Below are 21,468 nucleotides of genomic sequence, written 5' to 3' on the forward strand. Positions count from 1 at the left end.
TTAATAGTAGGTTCGATCTTCAAAAAATGCATTTGTCAAATTCAAGGTACAATCAGATTTCATAATATTTGTCAGTATAATCTGGGAGCAATGAACAGAAATTTAGTTTTACAATGTGCTTTGTTTGATGGCGCATTAGTACACAATGTTTGATAGACCGCATTTGCTTATCTTTTATTTTGAGTTGTTAAAGAATGGAAGTCTTTATATATGAAATGTCTTTTAGGCTGGGGTCTCATGGGCACCCGCTTGCTTAAAAATAGAGCTGGTGCCGCTGAGCCTTTTTAGGAACATTTAAAGGGGAGCGGTCTCATGCACATGACATTTAAATTTGCTTAAAAAAATTAGCTCTTAAATTGAAAGAAATATTAAAAATATAAATTGTTGTTTTTAGAATTTTTTGTAAGATGATTTCAATTTGGAGGGAAAATGAAGGGTAGGTTCTTGCCAAGTGGCAGAATTATTCCCTAAATAGTAGGGGCTATTTCCAGCCGCGACACCACCCCCCCCCCCCCCCCCCCCCCCCCCCTTTTTTGCATCCGCTCAACTAAAAAGTAATGACTCTTAATTAATAGGAAAAGATTCAAAATTAAGCTTTAGCCCCCCCAAAATATTATCATGGGACCTCCAATGCCTTAAATATAGAGCCCAAGCCCCCCCATGGGACCCCAGGATTACTATTCTATAATAATGGGCTCCACATTATAAGCCCTAAAGAATAGGAGGCAACCAGATATAAAACCTCAAAAAAATAGGAGATAATTAAAAGGCCCAAAAAATTAGGGCTAAAATAATAAGTCTAGAAAGTCATTTCAAATTAAAAAATTAATTTTCTGAAACTTCAAAATTTAAAACCAAAATCTCTTCTATTAACAAAATAATTTATTCAAAAATTAATCAATTAAACTTTTCATCCTTAGTTTTCTTTTAGTAATTTCTAAGTTTAAATAAATCAAATTTGATTTAGAAACTTGCACTTATTAGGTGGAGAAAATTAAAAAATAGTTGTTTATCTTTCATTTTGAATTGTTAATAATACTTTTGAATTTATTATTTAAATTTAAATTTAATATTATTTAAGTTTTAAATAGAAATTATCATTTTTAATTTACTATATTTTTATTTATTCTTTCCATAATGACAAATAAGATTCACCATTGAAATTAAAGATAGGGTCAATATTTTTTCAACATATAAATTTTTATTTTTTATTTTTTCTAATATTTGAGGTGTAAGTATGAGTAATAGATTTTAAAACTTTATCATATAATTATTTCTATTTTTTAATTTCTAAATAATTTAGAGTTTATTTAAATATAATAAGACGTTAGTTTCATTTTCCAATAAACAAAAAGTTTCTAATTTCATTAACGATATTTAAGATAACGTAAATCAAATATAATTGTTTATATCTTCAATATTTTTACTTTTAAATGATTAATATTGCATAGGTTGTTATTTTTATTTCTCAAACCATAGATAGGATCTACCACTAAAATAAAGGCTATTATACAGTTTCATTTGAATTTTCTTATATTATAAATTATTGTATAATATAATAATACTATGTAGGTAAATGTTCATTTTATTAAAAAATTATTTGATAAAATTTTCAACTATATAATTTTCTCTTATACATTTTATTTGGGATTTAATCTAAGAAATTACAATAACAAAATATATATGAAAGGAAATATAGTTATGCTTCTTATTATAATAGAATTCTCCACCTAAACTGAAATCATAACTATAACTTTGACCAAGATGTTAACATAAAATCTAACCATAGTACTAGCCATAGTCTAATTGTAAAAAGACACATATTATGTTAATAATGGATAGAAGATAGAGTGATACTTGATTAAATGGAGGGAGGGGGGAGAGGGGGGCATATCGAGAGAGAGAGAGAGAGAGAGAGAGAGAGAGAGAGAGAGAGAGAGAGAGAGAGAGAGAGAGAGAGATGGGAACTCATATTACATTTTCAATAGCTAAAGCATGCTCTCAATAGAGAGATCTTATAGATTGGGGTAGAGAGCGGGATATAATGGTGAGATAAGGTAGGCAAGAGTGAGAGAGGGGGTGATTAGGGGGCTTATACATAGAGGGGGGGAAGGATGATTAGAAGGTATAAGTAGAGAAAGGCGGCAAGGGATCCTATTATATATATATATATATATATATATATATATATATATATATAAAAGAAATACTATCCAATAATGATGATGTTACGTAAATTTAAACTTTGATTAATTTAAAGAGATTTACATTTCTAACCCTAACTCTAACTCTAATCATTATCCTAACCCTAATGCTAACTAAATCTCTAATTCTAACCCTAACCCTAACTTTGACTCTGACCCAAACTCTAACTCCAACCTTAACCCTAACTCTTACTCTAACACTAACCCTAACCCTAACCCTAATTCTAATCCTGACCCTAACCCTAACTCTTACTCTAACCCTAATCCTAAACCTAATCATAAAAATAAACAAATAAATCGATACTAACTTTATAAAAAATAGAAAATTAGAAAAATACTTTTATATAAATATAATAGGGTATGTGCAGGATCATGGTGTGCCAAAAAGTGGCAATGTGAAAAAAAAAGAGTTTGAAGACGCCTAAAAGCGCTTCAAAATCCGCTCTGACTTTTTTTTACCTATCCAGGAACCAAACCTGGAAGGTTAAGCCGAGCCTTATCAGATATCCGATATCATATCGGATATCCAATTTGATATCGGATATCCGATTTTAAATCCAATATCCGACTAATAATTAAAATCATATAATAGTATGATATATTATTTAATATTATTATTATAATAATTATTATACTATAATATAATAATAATATTATTATAATATTATAATCGTATAATATTATACTATAATAATAATATTATAATAACATATTATATTATAATAATATAATATAATATTTCATATATTATAATATATAGTAATGTAATATAATATATATATATAATATAATATAATAATAAAAAGTAATATCTTATAATATAATATATAATAAAAAAGTATAATATATTATAAATTATAATAATATAGTATAATAATAATATTTTATATTATAATATATAGTAAATTAATATAATTAATATAAAATATAATATAAAAATATATAAAATGTAATATATATGTTATATTATATATATTATAATATCGGATATCCGATATAATAGCAGATATCCGATACCTGTGCATGGATTAAACACAAAATCACAGACCCGCGGGCCCTTATTTTCACGCGAATTTGGGCCAGTCGGATTGGATATCAAATAATAAATCGGATATCAGATAGCAAATTGGATATCAGATATCAGGTATGTTCCCCCCCCCCCCCCTGACTCATTTTTAACCTAAATTTAATAGATTTTAACAACATTTTGTTTGTTTTAGTTGAATCTAGGGTTTTTTTGACAAAAATGGTTAAAATTTAGATTTTTTTTTTAATATATATTACGTTTTGCAATTCAATAGGAATGGCTGATCAAAATGATGACACTGAGGAGGGGAATAATATTCCTCGCAACCCACCACCAAACGATCCAGTATCCCCACAAAACCGTCCACCAAATGATCCTCTACCTCCTCAAAACCCTCCTCGAATCGAGGATTTGATAAATGAAAATCTCACTGAGTTGAGAGGTTTGCATAGAACAATAGTGTACCTGCACTGGCTCCTATGTTATCCACGTTAAACACCATAGTGGATAACATTGAAACTCTTACAAACCAACAAAATGCCGCTCTTCGTTGGCGTGATGAAATGCACCAGATGTTTGATGATGGTTTGGATTATGATGAGGTCGCGGCCCTCAACATAACCAAAGACGATTTGGAAAGCCTTTTTGCTAACCCAAAAACGGGTATACCAGTTGACCCAAAAAAAACCAAACTATCGATTAAATGGTGCACAAATGACACCATACGTGCAATTTTTTGGGACCGTTGGTGGATGGTCTTTGATATCCCTCCACATGGCAATTTAGACATACCATTTTATTTCCTTAAAAAATTATATGCAGAATTTGTGTTGAAACTTAAAGTGAACTATTGGAGCATGAAGCCCAACATGGGCTTAGGACTAGGAGCTCCTCAGGATAGACCCTCTTCCCAGCGGAAGAAACTTGGCACTTTTGTCCCCCCCCCGATATCTCCCCCCCTCCTCGAGTGCAACATCCAGATATTATGGCAGAGGCTAGCTCTCAGACCATCAGAGTCATTCATAGGCTGAGTAGCCTAATGATATCTCAGGCTAGGTCAGTCTTGCCTCCTCGTGTTGATGATGTTGGTGCCAGTTCATCATCGGCTAGCTCATCACACGTTTTTGTGCCTCACACTTGCATTACATGCAAGAATATTTGCCTGGGTTCCATAGGTGATCTTCCTGAGTATCATTTTGTATTAGACGAGGATACACCAGACGCATGTGCAGAGGCTACAGACCCTGATGCGAGAGAGGAGGGGAATGTAGAGGCATGGACTCCTTCGGTGTCGGTACGTGTATACATTTTTTTGTTATGACATATGTGATTTAAAGTTAATTTTTATAATAGAGTAATTTTAATTTTTAAGCCATACTGACTTTTATATGTATGTGATCTTCATTCATGTTTAGTTGATGATCGAGGAGGAGCTCAGACAGATAGATGATGCTACACTCTCGGCCATTTCATTTGGCCTTGAGACATCTACGGTACATTATGTTGTGTTCGCATTTCTTTTTTTCTATTTGATATTGTAGCATATATGGTTGCTAATCTTTCTTTTATCTTGCAGATACCACCTACCCCGGGGGGACAAAGTGCGGGGGGTGAGCCAGCATGCATTGACAAAGGAAAGGTAATTAGATGTTTTCTAATTGATTAAATATTGATGCATTCTTGTAAAATGTTTGTGGTAATCTCATTTAATTACATTATTTATTGTATATAGGGTGTGGCTACTGGCGATGAGCCTGTACAGATTCGGTGTCCTAGATCATCAGGGATTTTCATTCGCACAGAGAGCCCCATTGTATGTATAAGTATCATTTATTTTTTATTTTTTTAATTGATGCAGAGGAAAGTATGATTGTTGTTCTATACAATTTCTATGATTTTTTCCGTACCAATAATGATTCATGTCTTGCATATGTTCATTACAACTTAAATAGGCTTATATGCACCTGTCCAACCGACCAAGTTGGTTACAAAGGTTTATTTAATCAAACAAATACCAAATTACTACTTTCCCTCCAAAACTAATATGACCGTTTGAATTTGAAATTCAAATTTCAAACTATAGTTTTTATGCATTCCCTAACTTTCTAAACTATTCCATTGACTCAAAATTGGTCATATGGATTTATTAAATGCAACTAAGTAAATTTCTAGAAAATTGAAGTTTTTATTATTTTTTCTCCAAACCACCGTACACTCTGATCTCCACCTTTCAACTGAGATCACATATGACATATATATAATACAAAGAGGGTCGTCATTTAATGGGTCAAAGGGGGTCATAGGTCACCCTATGACCCCCTTTAACCCATATGAAAGACTCGACTATGTCCCTAGGGGTCCTAAGACCCCTAGGGACATACGTCATCGTTTAATGGATCAAAGGGGGTCATAGGTCACCCTATGACCCTCTTTGACTCACATGAACGATTCAAATATATCCCTTGGGGTCCTAGGACCCCTAGGGACATATGCCATCATTTAATGGGTCAAAGAGGGTCATAGTGACCTATGACCCCCTTTGACCCATATTACCCATTCGAATATGTCCCATGGGGTCCAAGGACCCCTAGGGACATATGTCGTCGTTTAATGGGTCAAAGAGGGTCATAGGGCACCCTATGACCCCCTTTGACCCATAATACCCATTCGAATATGTCCCTAGGGGTCTTAAGACCCCTAGAGACATATGTCGTCGTTTAATGGGTCAAAGGAGGTCATAGGTCACCCTATGACCCCCTTTGACTCATATTACCCATTCGAATATGTCCCTAGGGGTCCTAAGACCCCTAGCGACATATCTCATCGTTTAATGGGTCAGAGAGGGTCATAGGTCACCCTATGACCCCCTTTGACCCATATTACCCATTCGAATATGTCCCTAGGGGTCTTAGGACCCCTAGAGACATATATCATGATTTAATGGGTCAAAGAGGGTCATACGTCACCCTATGACCCCCTTTGACCCATATTACTCATTCGAATATGTCCCTAGGGGTCTTAGGACCCCTAGAGACATATATCGTCGTTTAATGGATCAAGAGGGTCATAGGTCACCCTATGACCCCCTTCGACCCATATGTACGATTGGAATATGTCCCTAGGGGTCCTAGGACCCCTAGAGACATATGTCATCATTTAAAGGGTCAAAGAGGGTCATAGCTTACCCTATGACCCCATTTGATCCATATTACCCATTTGAATATGTCCCTAGAGGTCCTAGGACCTCTAGAAACATATGTCATCGTTTAATGCATCAAAGGCGGTCATAGGTCACCCTATGACCCCCTTTGACTCATATGAACGATTCAAATATGTCCCTAGGGGTCCTAGGACCCCTAGGGACATATGTTGTCATTTAATGAGTCAAAGGGGGTCATAGGTCACCCTATGACCCCCTTTGACCCATATGAACGATTGGAATATGTCCCTAGGGTCCTAGGACCCCTAGGGACATATGTCGTCGTTTAATAGGTCAAAGAGGGTCATAGGTCACCCTATAACCCCATTTGACCCATATTACCCATTTGAATATGTCCCTTGGGGTCCAAGGACCCCTAGGGACATATGTCGTCGTTTAATGAGTCAAAGAGGGTCATACATCACCCTATGACTCCCTTTGACCCATAATACCCATTCGAATATGTCCTTAGGGGTCCTAGGACTCCTAGAGACATATGTCATCGTTTAATAGGTCAGAGGGGGTCATAGGTCACCCTATGACCCCCTTTGACCCATATTACCCATTCGAATATGTCCCTAGGGGTCCTAGGACCCCTAGTGACATATCTCGTCGTTTAATGGGTCAGAGAGGGTCATAGGTCACCCTATGACCCCCTTTGACCCATATTACCCATTCGAATATGTCCCTAGGGGTCCTAGGACCCCTAGAGACATATATCATCGTTTAATGGGTCAAAGAGGGTCATAGGTCACCCTATGACCCCCTTTGACCCATATGTACGATTTGAATATGTCCCTAGGGGTCTTAGGACCCCTAGAGACATATGTCGTCATTCAAACGGTCAAAGAGGGTAATAGGTTACCCTATGACCCCATTTGACCCATATTACCCATTCGAATATGTCCCTAGGGGTCCTAAGACCCCTAGCGACATATGTCATCGTTTAATGCATCAAAAGGGGTCATAGGTCACCCTATGACCCCCTTTGACTCATATGAACGATTCAAATATGTCCCTAGGAACATATGTTATCGTTTAATGGGTCAAAGGGGGTCATAGGTCACCCTATGACCCCCTTTGACCCATATGAACGATTGGAATATGTCCCTAGGGTCCTAGGACCCCTAGGGACATATGTCATCATTTAATGGGTCAAAGAGGGTCATAGGTCACCCTATAACCCCATTTGACCCATATTACCCATTCGAATATGTCCCTTGGGGTCCGAGGACCCCCAGGAACATATGTCGTCATTTAATGGGTCAAAGAGGGTCATAGGTCACCCTATGACCCCCTTTGACCCATATTACCCATTTGAATATGTCCCTAGGGGTCCTAGGACCCCTAGAGACATATATCATCGTTTAATGCGTCAAGAGGGTAATAGGTCACCCTATGACCCCCTTTGACCCATATGAACGATTCGAATATGTCCCTAGGGGTCCTAGGAACCCTAGAGACATATGTCATCGTTTAATGGGTCAAAGAGGGTCATAGGTTACCCTATGACCCCATTTGACCCATATTACCCATTCGAATATGTCCCTAGGGGTCCTAGGACCCTTAGGGACATATGTCATCGTTTAATGGGTAAAAGAGGGCCATAGGTCACCCTATGACCCCCTTTGACCCATATTACCAATTCGAATATGTTCCTAGGGGTTTGAGGACCCCTAGAGACATATATCATCGTTTAATGGGTCAAGAGGGTCATAGGTCACCCTATGACCCCCTTTGACCCATATGAACGATTCGAATATGTCCCTAGCGGTCCTAGGACCCCTAGAGACATATGTGGTCATTTAATTGGTCAAAGAGGGTCATAGGTTACCCTATGACCTCATTTGACCCATATTACCCATTCGAATATATCCCTAGGGGTCCTATGTCGTCGTATAATGGGTCAAAGGGGGTCATAGGTCACCCTATGACCGACTTTGACTCATATGAACGATTCAAATATGTCCCTAGGGGTCCTAGGACCCCTAGGGACATATGTCGTCATTTAATGGGTCAAAGACCTATGACCCCCTTTGACCCATATGAACCATTCGAATATGTCCCTAGGGTCCTAGGACCCTTAGGGACATATGTCGTCGTTTAATGGGTCAAAGGGGGTCATAGGTCACCCTATGACCCCCTTTGACTCATATGAACGATTCAAATATGTCCCTAGGGGTCCTAAGACCCCTAGGGACATATGTTATCGTTTAATGGGTCAAAGCAGGTCATAGGTCACCCTATGACCCCCTTTGACCCATATGAACCATTCGAATATGTCCCTAAGGTCCTAGGACCCCTAGGGACATATGTCTTTGTTTAATGGGTCAAAGACTTTGACCCATATTACCCATTCAAATATGTCCCTAGGGGTCCTAGGACCCCTAGGGACATATGTCGTCGTTTAATGGGTCAAAGAGGGTCATAGGTCACCCTATGACCCCCTTTGACCAATATTACCCATTCGAATATGTCCCTAGGGGTCCTAAAGACATATATCGTCATTTAATGGGTCAAGAGGGTCATAGGTCACCCTATGACCCCCTTTGACCCATATGAACGATTCGAATATGTCTCTAGGGGTCCTATGACCCCTAGAGACATATGTCATCATTTAATGGGTCAAAGAGGGTCATAGGTGACCCTATGACCCCATTTGACCCATATTACCCATTTGAATATGTCCCTAGGGGTCCTAGGACTCTTAGGGACATATGTCGTCATTTAATGGGTCAAAGGGGGTCATAGGTCACCCTACGACACCCTTTGACTCATATGAATGATTCAAATATGTCCCTAGGGGTCTTAGGACCCCTAGGGACATATGTCATCGTTTAATGAGTCAAAGGGGATCATAGATCACCCTATGACCCCCTTTTACCCATATGAACGATTCGAATATGTCCCTAGGGTCCTATGACCCCTAGGGACATATGTCGTCGTTTAATGAGTCAAAAAGGGTCATAGGTCACCCAATGACCTCCTTTGACCCAAATTACCCATTCGAATATATCGCTTAGGGTCCGAGGATCCCTAGGGACATATGTCATCGTTTTATGGGTCAAAGAGGGTCATAGGTCACCCTATGACCCCCTTTGACCCATATTACCCATTCGAATATGTCCCCAGGGGTCCTAGGACCCCTAGAGACATATATCGTCATTTAATGGGTCAAGAGGGTCATAGGTCACCCTATGACCCCCTTTGACCCATATGAACGATTCGAATATGTCCATAGGGGTCCTAGGACCTCTAGAAACATATGTTATCGTTTAATGGGTCAAAGAGGGTCATAGGTTATCCTATGACCCCATTTGACCCATATTACCCATTCGAATATGTCCCTAGGGGTCCTAGGACCTCTAGGGACATATGTCGTCATTTAATGGGTCAAAAGGGGTCAAAGGTCACCCTATGACCCCCTTTGACCCATATGAACAATTCGAATATGTCCCTAGGGTCCTAGGACCCATAGGGACATATGTCGTCGTTTAATGGGTCAAAGAGGGTCATAGGTCACGCTATGACCCCCTTTGACCCATATTACACATTCAAATATGTTTTTTGGGTTCCAAGGACCCCTAGGGACATACGTCATCGTTTAATGGGTCAAAGAGGGTCATAGGTCACCCTATGACCCCCTTTGACCCATAATACCCATTCGAATATGTCCCTAGGGTTCCTAGGACCCCTAGAGACATATGTCATCGTTTAATGGGTCAAAGGGGGTCATAGGTCACCGTATGACCCCCTTTGACCCATATGTACGATTCGAATATGTCCCTAGGGGTCGTAGGACCTCTAGGGACATATGTCGTCGTTTAATGGGTCAAATAGGGTCATAGGTCACCCTATGACCCCTTTTAACCTATATGCACGATTCGAATATGTCCCTAGGGGTCCGAGGACCCCTAGGGACATATGTTGTCGTTTAATGGGTCAAAGACGGTCATAGGTCACCCTATGACCCTCTTTGACCCATATGAATAATTCGAATATGTCCCTAGGGGTTTGAGGACCCCTAGGGACATATGTCGTCGTTTAATGGGTCAAAGAGGGTCATAGGTTACTCTATGATCCCATTTGACCCATATTACCCATTCGAATATGTCCCTAGGGGTCCTAGGACCCCTAGGAACATATTTCGTCATTTAATGGGTCAAAGGGGGTCATAGGTCACCCTAAGACCCCCTTTGACCCATATGAACAATTCGAATATGTCCCTATGGGTCCAAGGACCCCTAGAGAAATATTTCGTCGTTTAATGAGTAAGAGAGGGTCATAGGGTGACCTATGACCCCCTTTGACCCATATTACCCATTCGAATATGTCCCTAGGGGTCCTAGGACCCCTAGAGACATATATCGTCATTTAAGGGGTCAAAGAGGGTCATAGGTCACCCTATGACCCCCTTTGACCCATATGAACGATTGAAATATGTCCCTAGGTGTCCTAGGACACCTAGGGACATATGTCGTCATTTAATGGGTCAAAGAGGGTCATAGGTCACCCTATGACCCCCTTTGACCCATATTACCCATTCGAATATGTCCCTAGAGGTCCTAGGACCCCTAGAGACATATGTCATCGTTTAATGGGTCAAAGGGGGTCATAGGTCACCCTATGACCCTCTTTGACCCATATGAATGATTCGACTATGTCCTTGGGGGTCCTAGGACCCCTAGGGACATATGTCGTCATTTAATAGGTCAAAGGGGGTCATAGGTCAACCAATGACCCCCTTTGACCCATATGAACGATTCGACTATGTTCCTAGGGGTCCTAGGACCCCTAGGGACATATGTTATCGTTTAATGGTTCAAAGAGGGTCATAGGTCACCCTATGACCTCCTTTGACCCATAATACCGATTCGAATATGTCCCTAGGGGTCTTAGGACCCCTAGAGACATATGTCGTCGTTTAATGGGTCAAAAGGGTCATAGGTCACCCTATGACCCCCTTTGACCGATATGAACGATTCGGCTATGTCCCTGGGGGTCCTAGGGACATGTCGTCATTTAATGGGTCAAAGGGACCCCCTTTGACCCATTAAAGGATGACATATGTCCCTAGGGGTCCTAGGACCCCTAGAGACATATATCATCGTTTAATAGGTCAAAGAGGGTCATAGGTTACCCTATGAACCCATTTGATCCATATTACCCATTCGAATATGTCCCTAGAGGTCCTAGGACCTCTAGGAACATATGTCGTCGTTTAATGCATCAAAGGGGGTCATAGGTCACCCTATGACCCCCTTTGACTCATATGAACGATTCAAATATGACCCTAGGGGTCCTAGGACCCCTAGGGACATATGTTGTCGTTTAATGGGTCACAGGGGGTCATAGGTCACCCTATGACCCCCTTTGACCCATATGAACGATTGGAATATGTCCCTAGGGTCCTAGGAACCCTAGGGACATATGTTGTCGTTTAATAGGTCAAAGAGGGTCATAGGTCACCCTATGACCCCATTTGACCCATATTACCCATTCGAATATGTCCCTTGGGGTCCAAGGACCCCTAGGGACATATGTCGTCGTTTAATGAGTCAAAGAGGGTCATACATCACCCTATGACACCCTTTGACCCATAATACCCATTCGAATATGTCCTTAGGGGTCCTAGGACCCCTAGAGACATATGTCATCGTTTAATGGGTCAGAGGGGGTCATAGGTCACCCTATGACCCCCTTTGACCCATATTACCCATTCGAATATGTCCCTGGAGGTCTTAGGACCCCTAGTGACATATCTCGTCGTTTAATGGGTCAGAGAGGGTCATAGGTCACCCTATGACCCCCTTTGACCAATATTACCCATTCAAATATTTCCCTAGGGGTCCTAGGACCCCTAGAGACATATATCATCGTTTAATGGGTCAAAGAGGGTCATAGGTCACCCTATGACCCCCTTTGACCCATATGTACGATTCGAATATGTCCTTAGGGGTCTTAGGACCCCTAGAGACATATGTCATCATTTAAACGGTCAAAGAGGGTAATAGGTTACCCTATGACCCCATTTGATCCATATTACCCATTCGAATATGTCCTTAGGGGTCCTAGGACCCCTAGGGACATATGTCGTCGTTTAATGCATCAAAAGGGGTCATAGGTCACCCTATGACCCCCTTTGACTCATATGAACGATTCAAATATGTCCCTAGGAGTCCTAAGACCCCTAGGGACATATGTTATTGTTTAATGGGTCAAAGGGGGTCATAGGTCACCCTATGACCCCCTTTGACCCATATGAACGATTGGAATATGTCCCTAGGGTCCTAGGACCCCTAGGGACATATGTCATCATTTAATGGGTCAAAGAGGGTCATAGGACACCCTATAACCCCATTTGACCCATATTACCCATTCAAATATGTCCCTTAGGGTCCGAGGACCCTCAGGAACATATGTCATCATTTAATGGGTCAAAGAGGGTCATAGGTCACCCTATGACCCCCTTTGACTCATATTACCCATTTGAATATGTCCCTAGGGGTCCTAGGACGCCTAGAGACATATATCATCGTTTAATGCATCAAGAGGGTAATAGGTCACCCTATGACCCCCTTTGACCCATATGAACGATTTGAATATGTCCCTAGGGGTCCTAGGACCCCTAGAGACATATGTCATCGTTTAATGGGTCACAGAGGGTCATAGGTTACCCTATGACCCCATTTGACCCATATTACCCATTCGAATATGTCCCTAAGGGTTGTAGGACCCTTAGGGACATATGTCATCGTTTAATGGGTAAAAGAGGGTCATAGGTCACCCTATGACCCCCTTTGACCCATATTACCAATTCGAATATGTCCCTAGGGGTTTGAGGACCCCTAGAGACATATATCATCGTTTAATGGGTCAAGAGGGTCATAGGTCACCCTATGACCCCCTTTGACCCATATGAACGATTCGAATATGTCCCTAGGGGTCCTAGGACCCCTAGAGACATATGTTGTCATTTAATGGGTCAAAGAGGGTCATAGGTTACCCTATGACCTCATTTGACCCATATTACCCATTCGAATATATCCCTAGGGGTCCTATGTCGTCGTTTAATGGGTCAAAGGGGGTCATAGGTCACCCTATGACCCCCTTTAACTCATATGAACGATTCAAATATGTCCCTAGGGGTCCTAGGACCCCTAGGGACATGTGTCGTCATTTAATGGGTCAAAGGGGGTCATAGGTCACCCTATGACCCCCTTTGACCCATATGAACCATTCGAATATGTCCCTAGGGTCCTAGGACCCTTAGGGACATATGTCATCGTTTAATGGGTCAAAGGGGGTCATAGGTCACCCTATGACCCCCTTTGAGTCATATGAACAATTCATATATGTCCCTAGGGGTCCTAAGACCCCTAGGGACATATGTTATCGTTTAATGGGTCAAAGCAGGTCATAGGTCACCCTATGACCCCCTTTGACCCATATGAACCATTCGAATATGTCCCTAAGGTCCTAGGACCCCTAGGGACATATGTCTTCGTTTAATGGGTCAAAGACTTTGATTCATATTACCCATTCGAATATGTCCCTAGGGGTCCTAGGACCCCTAGGGACATATGTCGTCATTTAATGGGTCAAAGAGGGTCATAGGTCACCCTATGACCCCCTTTGACCCATATTACCCATTTGAATATGTCCCTAGGGGTCCTAGGACCCCTAGAGACATATATCGTCATTTAATGGGTCAAGAGGGTCATAGGTCACCCTATGACCCCCTTTGACCCATATGAACGATTCGAATATGTCCCTAGGGGTCCTAGGACCCCTAGAGACATATGTCGTCATTTAATGGGTTAAAGAGGGTCATAGGTGACCCTATGACCCCATTTGACCCATATTACCCATTCGAATATGTCCCTAGGGGTCCTAGGACTCTTAGGGACATATGTCGTCATTTAATGGGTCAAAGGGGGTCATTGGTCACCCTACGACACCCTTTGACTCATATGAACGATTCAAATATGTCCCTAGGGGTCTTAGGACCCCTAGGGACATATGTCATCGTTTAATGAGTCAAAGGGGGTCATAGATCACCCTATGACCCCCTTTTACCCATATGAACGATTCGAATATGTCCCTAGGGTCCTAGGACCCCTAGGGACATATGTCATCGTTTAATGGGTCAAAAAGGGTCATAGGTCACCCAATGACCTCCTTTGACCCAAATTACCCATTCGAATATGTCCCTTAGGGTCCGAGGACCCCTAGGGACATATGTCGTCGTTTTATGGGTCAAAGAGGGTCATAGGTCACCCTATGACCCCCTTTGACCCATTTTACCCTTTCGAATATGTCCCTAGGGGTCCTAGGACCCCTAGAGACATATATCGTCATTTAATGGGTCAAGAGGGTCATAGATCACCCTATGACCCCCTTTGACCCATATGAACGATTCGAATATGTCCCTATGGGTCCTAGGACCTCTAGAAACATATGTCATCGTTTAATGGGTCAAAGAGGGTTATAGGTTATCCTATGACCCCATTTGACCCATATTACCCATTCAAATATGTCCCTAGGGGTCCTAGGACCCCTAGGGACATATGTCGTCGTTTAATGGGTTAAAAGGGGTCAAAAGTCACCCTATGACCCCCTTTGACCCATATGAACAATTCGAATATGTCCCTAGGGTCCTAGGACCCCTAGGGACACATGTCGTCATTTAATGGGTCAAAGAGGGTCATAGGTCACCCTATGACCCCCTTTGACGCATATTACCCATTCGAATATGGTTTTTGGGTTCCAAGGACCCCTAGGGACATATGTCGTCGTTTAATGGGTCAAAGAGGGTCATAGGTCACCCTATGACCCCCTTTGACCCATAATACCCTTTCGAATATGTCCCTAGGGTTCCTAGGACCCCTAGAGACATATGTCATCGTTTAATGGGTCAAAGGGGGTCATAGGTCACCCTATGACCCCCTTTGACCCATATGTACAATTTGAATATGTCCCTAGGGGTCGTAGGACCCCTAGGGTCATATGTCGTCGTTTAATGGGTCAAATAGGGTCATAGATCACCCTATGACCCCCTTTGACCCATATGAACGATTCGAATATGTCCCTAGGGGTCCGAGGACCCCTAGGGACATATGTCATCATTTAATGGGTCAAAGAGGGTCATAGGTCACTCTATGACCCTCTTTTACCCATATGAACGATTCGAATATGTCCCTAGGGGTTTGAGGACCCCTAGGGACATATGTCATCGTTTAATGGGTCAAAGAGGGTCATAGGTTACTGTATGACCCCATTTGACCCATATTACCCATTCGAATATGTCCCTAGGGGTCCTAGGACCCGTAGGAACATATTTCGTCATTTAATGGGTCAAAGGGGGTCATAGGTCACCCTAAGACCCCCTTTGACCCATATGAATAATTCGAATATGTCCCTAGGGGTCCAAGGACCCCTAGAGAAATATTTCGTCGTTTAATGAGTTAGAGAGGGTCATAGGGTGACCTATGACCCCCTTTGACCCATATTACCCATTCGAATATGTCCTTAGGCGTCCTAGGACCCCTAGAGACATATATCGTCGTTTAAGGGGTCAAAGAGGGTCATAGGTCACCCTATGACCCCCTTTGACCCATATGAACGATTGAAATATGTCCCTAGGGGTCCTAGGACCCTTAGGGACATATGTCATCATTTAATGGGTCAAAGAGGGTCATAGGTCACCCTATGACCCCCTTTGACCCATATTACCCATTCGAATATGTCTCTAGAGGTCCTAGGACCCCTAGGGACATATGTCATCGTTTAATGGGTCAAAGGGGGTCATAGGTCACCCTATGACCCTCTTTGACCCATATGAATGATTCGACTATGTCCTTGGGGGTCCTAGGACCCCTAGGGACATATGTCGTCATTTAATGGGTCAAAGGGGGTCATAGGTCACCCTATGACCTCCTTTGACCCATATGAACGATTCGACTATGTCCGTAGGGGTCCTAGGACCCCTAGGGACATATGTTATCGTTTAATGGGTCAAAGAGGGTCATAGGTCACCCTATGACCTCCTTTGACCCATAATACCCATTCGAATATGTCCCTAGGGGTCCTAGGACCCCTAGAGACATATGTCGTCGTTTAATGGGTCAAAAGGGGTCATATGTCACCCTATGACCCCCTTTGACCGATATGAACGATTCGGCTATGTTCCTGGGGGTCCTAGGGACATATGTCGTCATTTAATGGGTCAAAGGGACCCCCTTTGACCTATTAAAGGACGACATATGTCCCTAGGGGTCCTAGGACCCCTAGAGACATATATCGTCGTTTAATAGGTCAAAGAGGCTCATAGGTCACCCTATGACCCCCTTTGACTCTTATATATTAATAATATACATATATATTAATAATATACATATCAATATAATAATATATATATATATATATACATATACATATTACATTATTATATTTAATGAAAATATTACGTTATTATATAAATATATTAATAACATACATATTAATATAATAATATTTATAATATATATTATATTTAATAAAAATATTACGTTGTTGTATAAATATTATATAATTATACATATTAATATAATAATATATAATACATATTACATTTAATGAAAATATTACGTTATTGTATATATTAATAACATACATATTAATATAATAATATATAATACGTATTTTATATATATATAAATTACATTATTATATTTAGTAAAAATAATAATAATATATATTATATTTATAGATTGTAATAAGATTAACATAAGATATTATTATATATTACTAGATTATATCTTGTATGTTTACATTACGTTATTATATATATATAATATATTAAAATATGCCTTTACATATTAATATAAGTGAAATAATTTAAAAATAAAAAACTAGAACGTTTAAATCGAATTTCCCTCCAAAATTTGAAGATTTTTGGAATTTGACTACCGAGCCATATCGGATATCCGATGTCAAATCGGATATCCGATTTTGAATCGGATATTCGATCAGGCTTGGTATTTACCAAGCCTGCCTGGTCAACCCCAAAGACGTGTTTATAGAGAGTTTTAGTGATACTCAGACTTTGGGTAGCTGTCTGACAATGTTATTTTGATCGAAATTGAATGAAACAAAATGGGTTTTTTAATATCGCTCTCTAGATTCCATCAATATAATTTCTGTCAAATTCTAAGTTCGATAAGTATTTATTAGTTAATTATCAATGAAGATTATTGTAAAGTGCTAATTGACATATTGAATGAAAAATAGCTATAACTTTCAAACGGTATAACATTTTTTAAATCTAAAAGTTGCGTCACATTCTATACTTCGCCTAGTATAAGAAAAAAACAAAAAAAGAAAAATTTGATCAAATTTTCTATTAGTTAGGGTGGTCAGACACGGGACTTTTTTTAATCCGAAAAATTTTTGGTAGAAAATTCATATTTAATTATTTATTTGGAATAAAAATATCAAAAAATATGCGTCACATCCGGGCATGAGTCTAGTTTTCATATCTATAATTATATTAAAAAAATATTATGATTTGATTTTGATTAAGGTGGTCAGACATACACCTACTTTTTGTTTTTGCCCTGAAATTTTCTTAGTACTGCATTAAAATTCAAACTTTTGACTAATCAATTATTTTTTTCTCCTGATAAGGCCTAGTAGTTTAGAAACTACATTCAATTTTCTACAAATTATTTTCTTACAACTTTTTGATATAAAGTCCATAACCACTTCAAAATTATGTGTCAAGTTGACATAAACCCAATTTGCTGATTTTTCACTGCCACTTAAGGCCATAGTTTGGTACACCATGATCTTGCACATACCCAATATATAAATTAATATTTTAACTCTCACTCCTCCTGTGTAAAAATGCCATAATTATGAGGCTCATCCCTTGCAAAAGCCTCTTCCACAATGACATTACCTCTAAACCATGCAAAGGATGTTGAAGTGGTTCCCAACCTTGAAACACTCTTATAAGCAATGGAAAAGAAAATTAAATTGACTCTAACCAACTTTAGGCTCTAACCTGAAAAGTTTATCAACGCTCGTCCCCAAAGGATGGTTTGCATTGATGATGACATTTCCCATGACCTTAAAGAAACTATTGATATCTAGGTTGGGGATTGCACCTTCACCCAAAAGGTGCTTTACTTGAACCTACCAAACACTTGATATCAGTGTCAATCAAGCAAGCACAAGATCAAGGATTGCTCATTGGTTATGCCTCACAAGCCTACTCCTAAAAAATATTTGCATTCCAAACCTGCCCAGCCTTTACTAGAGATTTTTCCAATTACTTCTATTGTTATGCTACTCATGTCATTGATGCCACTACCTATTTTAAACCCTACTTCTCAAGGGACTAGGGCATCTGTGGGTGTCTCTCAACTAGCTTGGCTCTACACTCCGTAGGCAAGTTCCATGATTGTTTCTCAAACTTTGCGAAGGTTGTGTAGTCCAGATGGTCATGGAGATTACTATTAACCAAAAATGTCAACCCCCCCTACCAAATATTTGAATTTAAATGTCTAAGGCGCACCCAACGGTCACTCCCAATATTTGAATATTTATATGCCAAGAAAATATGAGATAAATAAATGGAATAAACTTGATTGTATTTCCTTTTTTGTAAGTTTATCTTTTTCGGCTCTGTAACTTTTTAGACCAATAAATCTTACATAGATCCATGGTGGGTGCTTTCCTGCATTATGAAATTGCTCTATCTTTATGCAATGCAGGAAAGTGCCTCGTTGCCATGTGGCATGTGGGTCTGTTTTCTCCTTCTAGGTCGTAGATGATGTAAAGGTGTTAGGCAAGCTATCAGGAGAGTTAGCATAAAGAAGTCACTTCATTGGCGGAGGTACTGACACAGGTTGTCAGTGGACTACATGTTTCCATCCACTGTTAGATCAAAGATGATCCATGGTGGGCACTTTCCTGCATTATGGAATTGTAGGATGTTTAAACAATGCGAGAATAGGCCTGTTTGCCATGCATACTTGTGGGTCCAGGTTCTTTAAAGGATCATCTTTTGACTGTGCTAACATTTTGGTATTTGTTGGAATTTTCATTGGCTATCGCTTTCCCGCATTTCGTATTTTGTCAGAGTTTTTGACAATGCGGGGAAGCGACATTTTAACATGTGGACATATGGGTCCATTCTTTCGTGTGGGTTGTGAGGGCTGAAAAGGAGTGTCAGGTAGTTTCTAAGTGGAAAATATGTGTTAGTTGCTTTGTCTTGATTGGTCAAGGATTTATGTGTTTGCGAAGGTGGATGCCGAGTGTTCAATGGGCCCAAAAGTCTTAAGAGAAAGCATAGTAATAATGAAGGTTTTCCACGATCGTCGATCTTTCATAGATCGACAATCAACACTTTCCCACATTATTGAATTGTAAGGACTTTAACATTGCAAGCAAGTGACAAATGATGATGGAAATCTTGATCACATGAAAATGGTGATAGAAATTATTTTCATTGATGATAGCAAATTTCCATCACTATTTTGCTAAGTGTAAAACATGTCGCATTGCTATTAGATTTCCATCGCCATTGTCATGTGATCAAGATTCTAGGTGTCATTGACAAATTTAAAAAGTAGCAATCATAGAAATGATAGAATGTTATACTTTTATTGAGAACTGCAAAAACCAACCAAAGCATGAATCACATTTAGCTAGATGATAGTGATTTCTCACCTTTTTTGTTACAATAAGCAATGTGACATGTTGTACACCATGCATGTATTGGAGTCTCCCTACAAGGATCCTAAGTATCTATTGCTACTATTAATTTGGGCATTGCTATATGATCCAAAATGTTATGAATTACTAAATCCTATAGTAACTTCTCCTATGTCTCCAAAAAACATAGCATAGGTTCAGGGCCCCTTAGCTCCAAAGATTTTGTAGAAGATATTCGCACTACTAGAAGAAAAACTTAAATGAAGAGTTGAGTGTAAGGAGTTGAATAAGCAAGTTGTGATTCTGTGTATAAATGCCATAATCACAAGGCTTATCCCTTGCAAAAGCCTCTTCCACAATGACATTACCTCTAAACCATGCAAAGGATGTTGAAGTGGTTCCCAACCTTGAAACACTCTTATAAGCAATGACAAAGAAAATTGAATCAGCTCTAACCAACTTTAGGCTCTAACCTAAAATTGTTATCAACGCTCGTCCCCAAAGGAGGATTTGCATTGAAGCTAACATTTCCCGTGACTTTAAAGAAACTGTTGATACCTAGGTTGGCGATCACAACTTCACCCAAAAGGTTCTTTACTTGAACCTACCAAACACTTGATATCGGTGTCAATCAAACAAGCACAAGATCAAGGATTGCTCATTGGTTATGCCTCACAAGCTTGCTCCTAAAAATGATTTGCATGCCAAACATGCCAAACCTTCACTAGAGATTGTTCCAATCACTTCTATTGTTATGCTAGTCACATTGTTGGTGCCACCACCCATTTCAAACCCTACTTCTTAAGGGACCAAGGCCTCTGTTGGTCTCTCTCGACTAGCTTGGCTCTACACTCCATAGGCAAGTTCCATGATTGTTTCCCAACCTTTGCAAAGGTCTTGCAGTCCAGAGGGTCATGGAGATGACTGTTAGCCAAAAATTCCCACCCCCCTAGCAAATATTTGAATTTAAATGTCTAAGGCCCACCTAATGGTCACTCCTAATATTTGAATATTTAAATGCCATAGAAATACAAGATAAATAAATGAAATAAACTTTATTGTATTTCCTTTTTTCCTAAGTTTATTTTTCCTAGCCTTGCAACTTTTCAAACCATCAGATCTTGCATAGATCCACGATGGGCACTTTCTCGCGTTATGAAATTGCTCTATATTTATGTAATGTAGGCAAGCGCCTCGTTGCCATGTGGCATGCGGGTCTATTTTCTCCTCGTGGACTACAAACGAAGTAAAGGTGTCAGGTAGGCTATCAGCAGAGTCTGGATATGGAAGGCACTTCATTGGCAGAGGTACTAACACAGATTTTTAGCAGACTACGT

At 39.9% G+C, this 21,468-nt stretch overlaps 1 protein-coding gene across 1 annotated transcript in view; it reads right to left on the minus strand.

Annotated features, from left to right (window-relative positions):
• The window catches only part of LOC149540926 (uncharacterized), a 33,594-nt gene extending 15,056 nt beyond the window's left edge, over nucleotides 1-18,538 (minus strand). Inside the window, exon 1 of the mRNA XM_089802753.1 lies at nucleotides 18,477-18,538. Coding sequence (XP_089658879.1) covers nucleotides 18,477-18,538 — 62 coding nt within the window. The remainder of the gene's footprint in view (nucleotides 1-18,476) is intronic.
• Nucleotides 18,539-21,468: the final 2,930 nt, after the last annotated feature.

The sequence above is a fragment of the Cupressus sempervirens genome, chromosome 9 (assembly GCF_028749045.1).
Source record: "Cupressus sempervirens isolate cs-2001-9-10 chromosome 9, ASM2874904v1, whole genome shotgun sequence".
In the NCBI taxonomy this organism is placed as follows: Eukaryota; Viridiplantae; Streptophyta; class Pinopsida; order Cupressales; family Cupressaceae; genus Cupressus; species Cupressus sempervirens.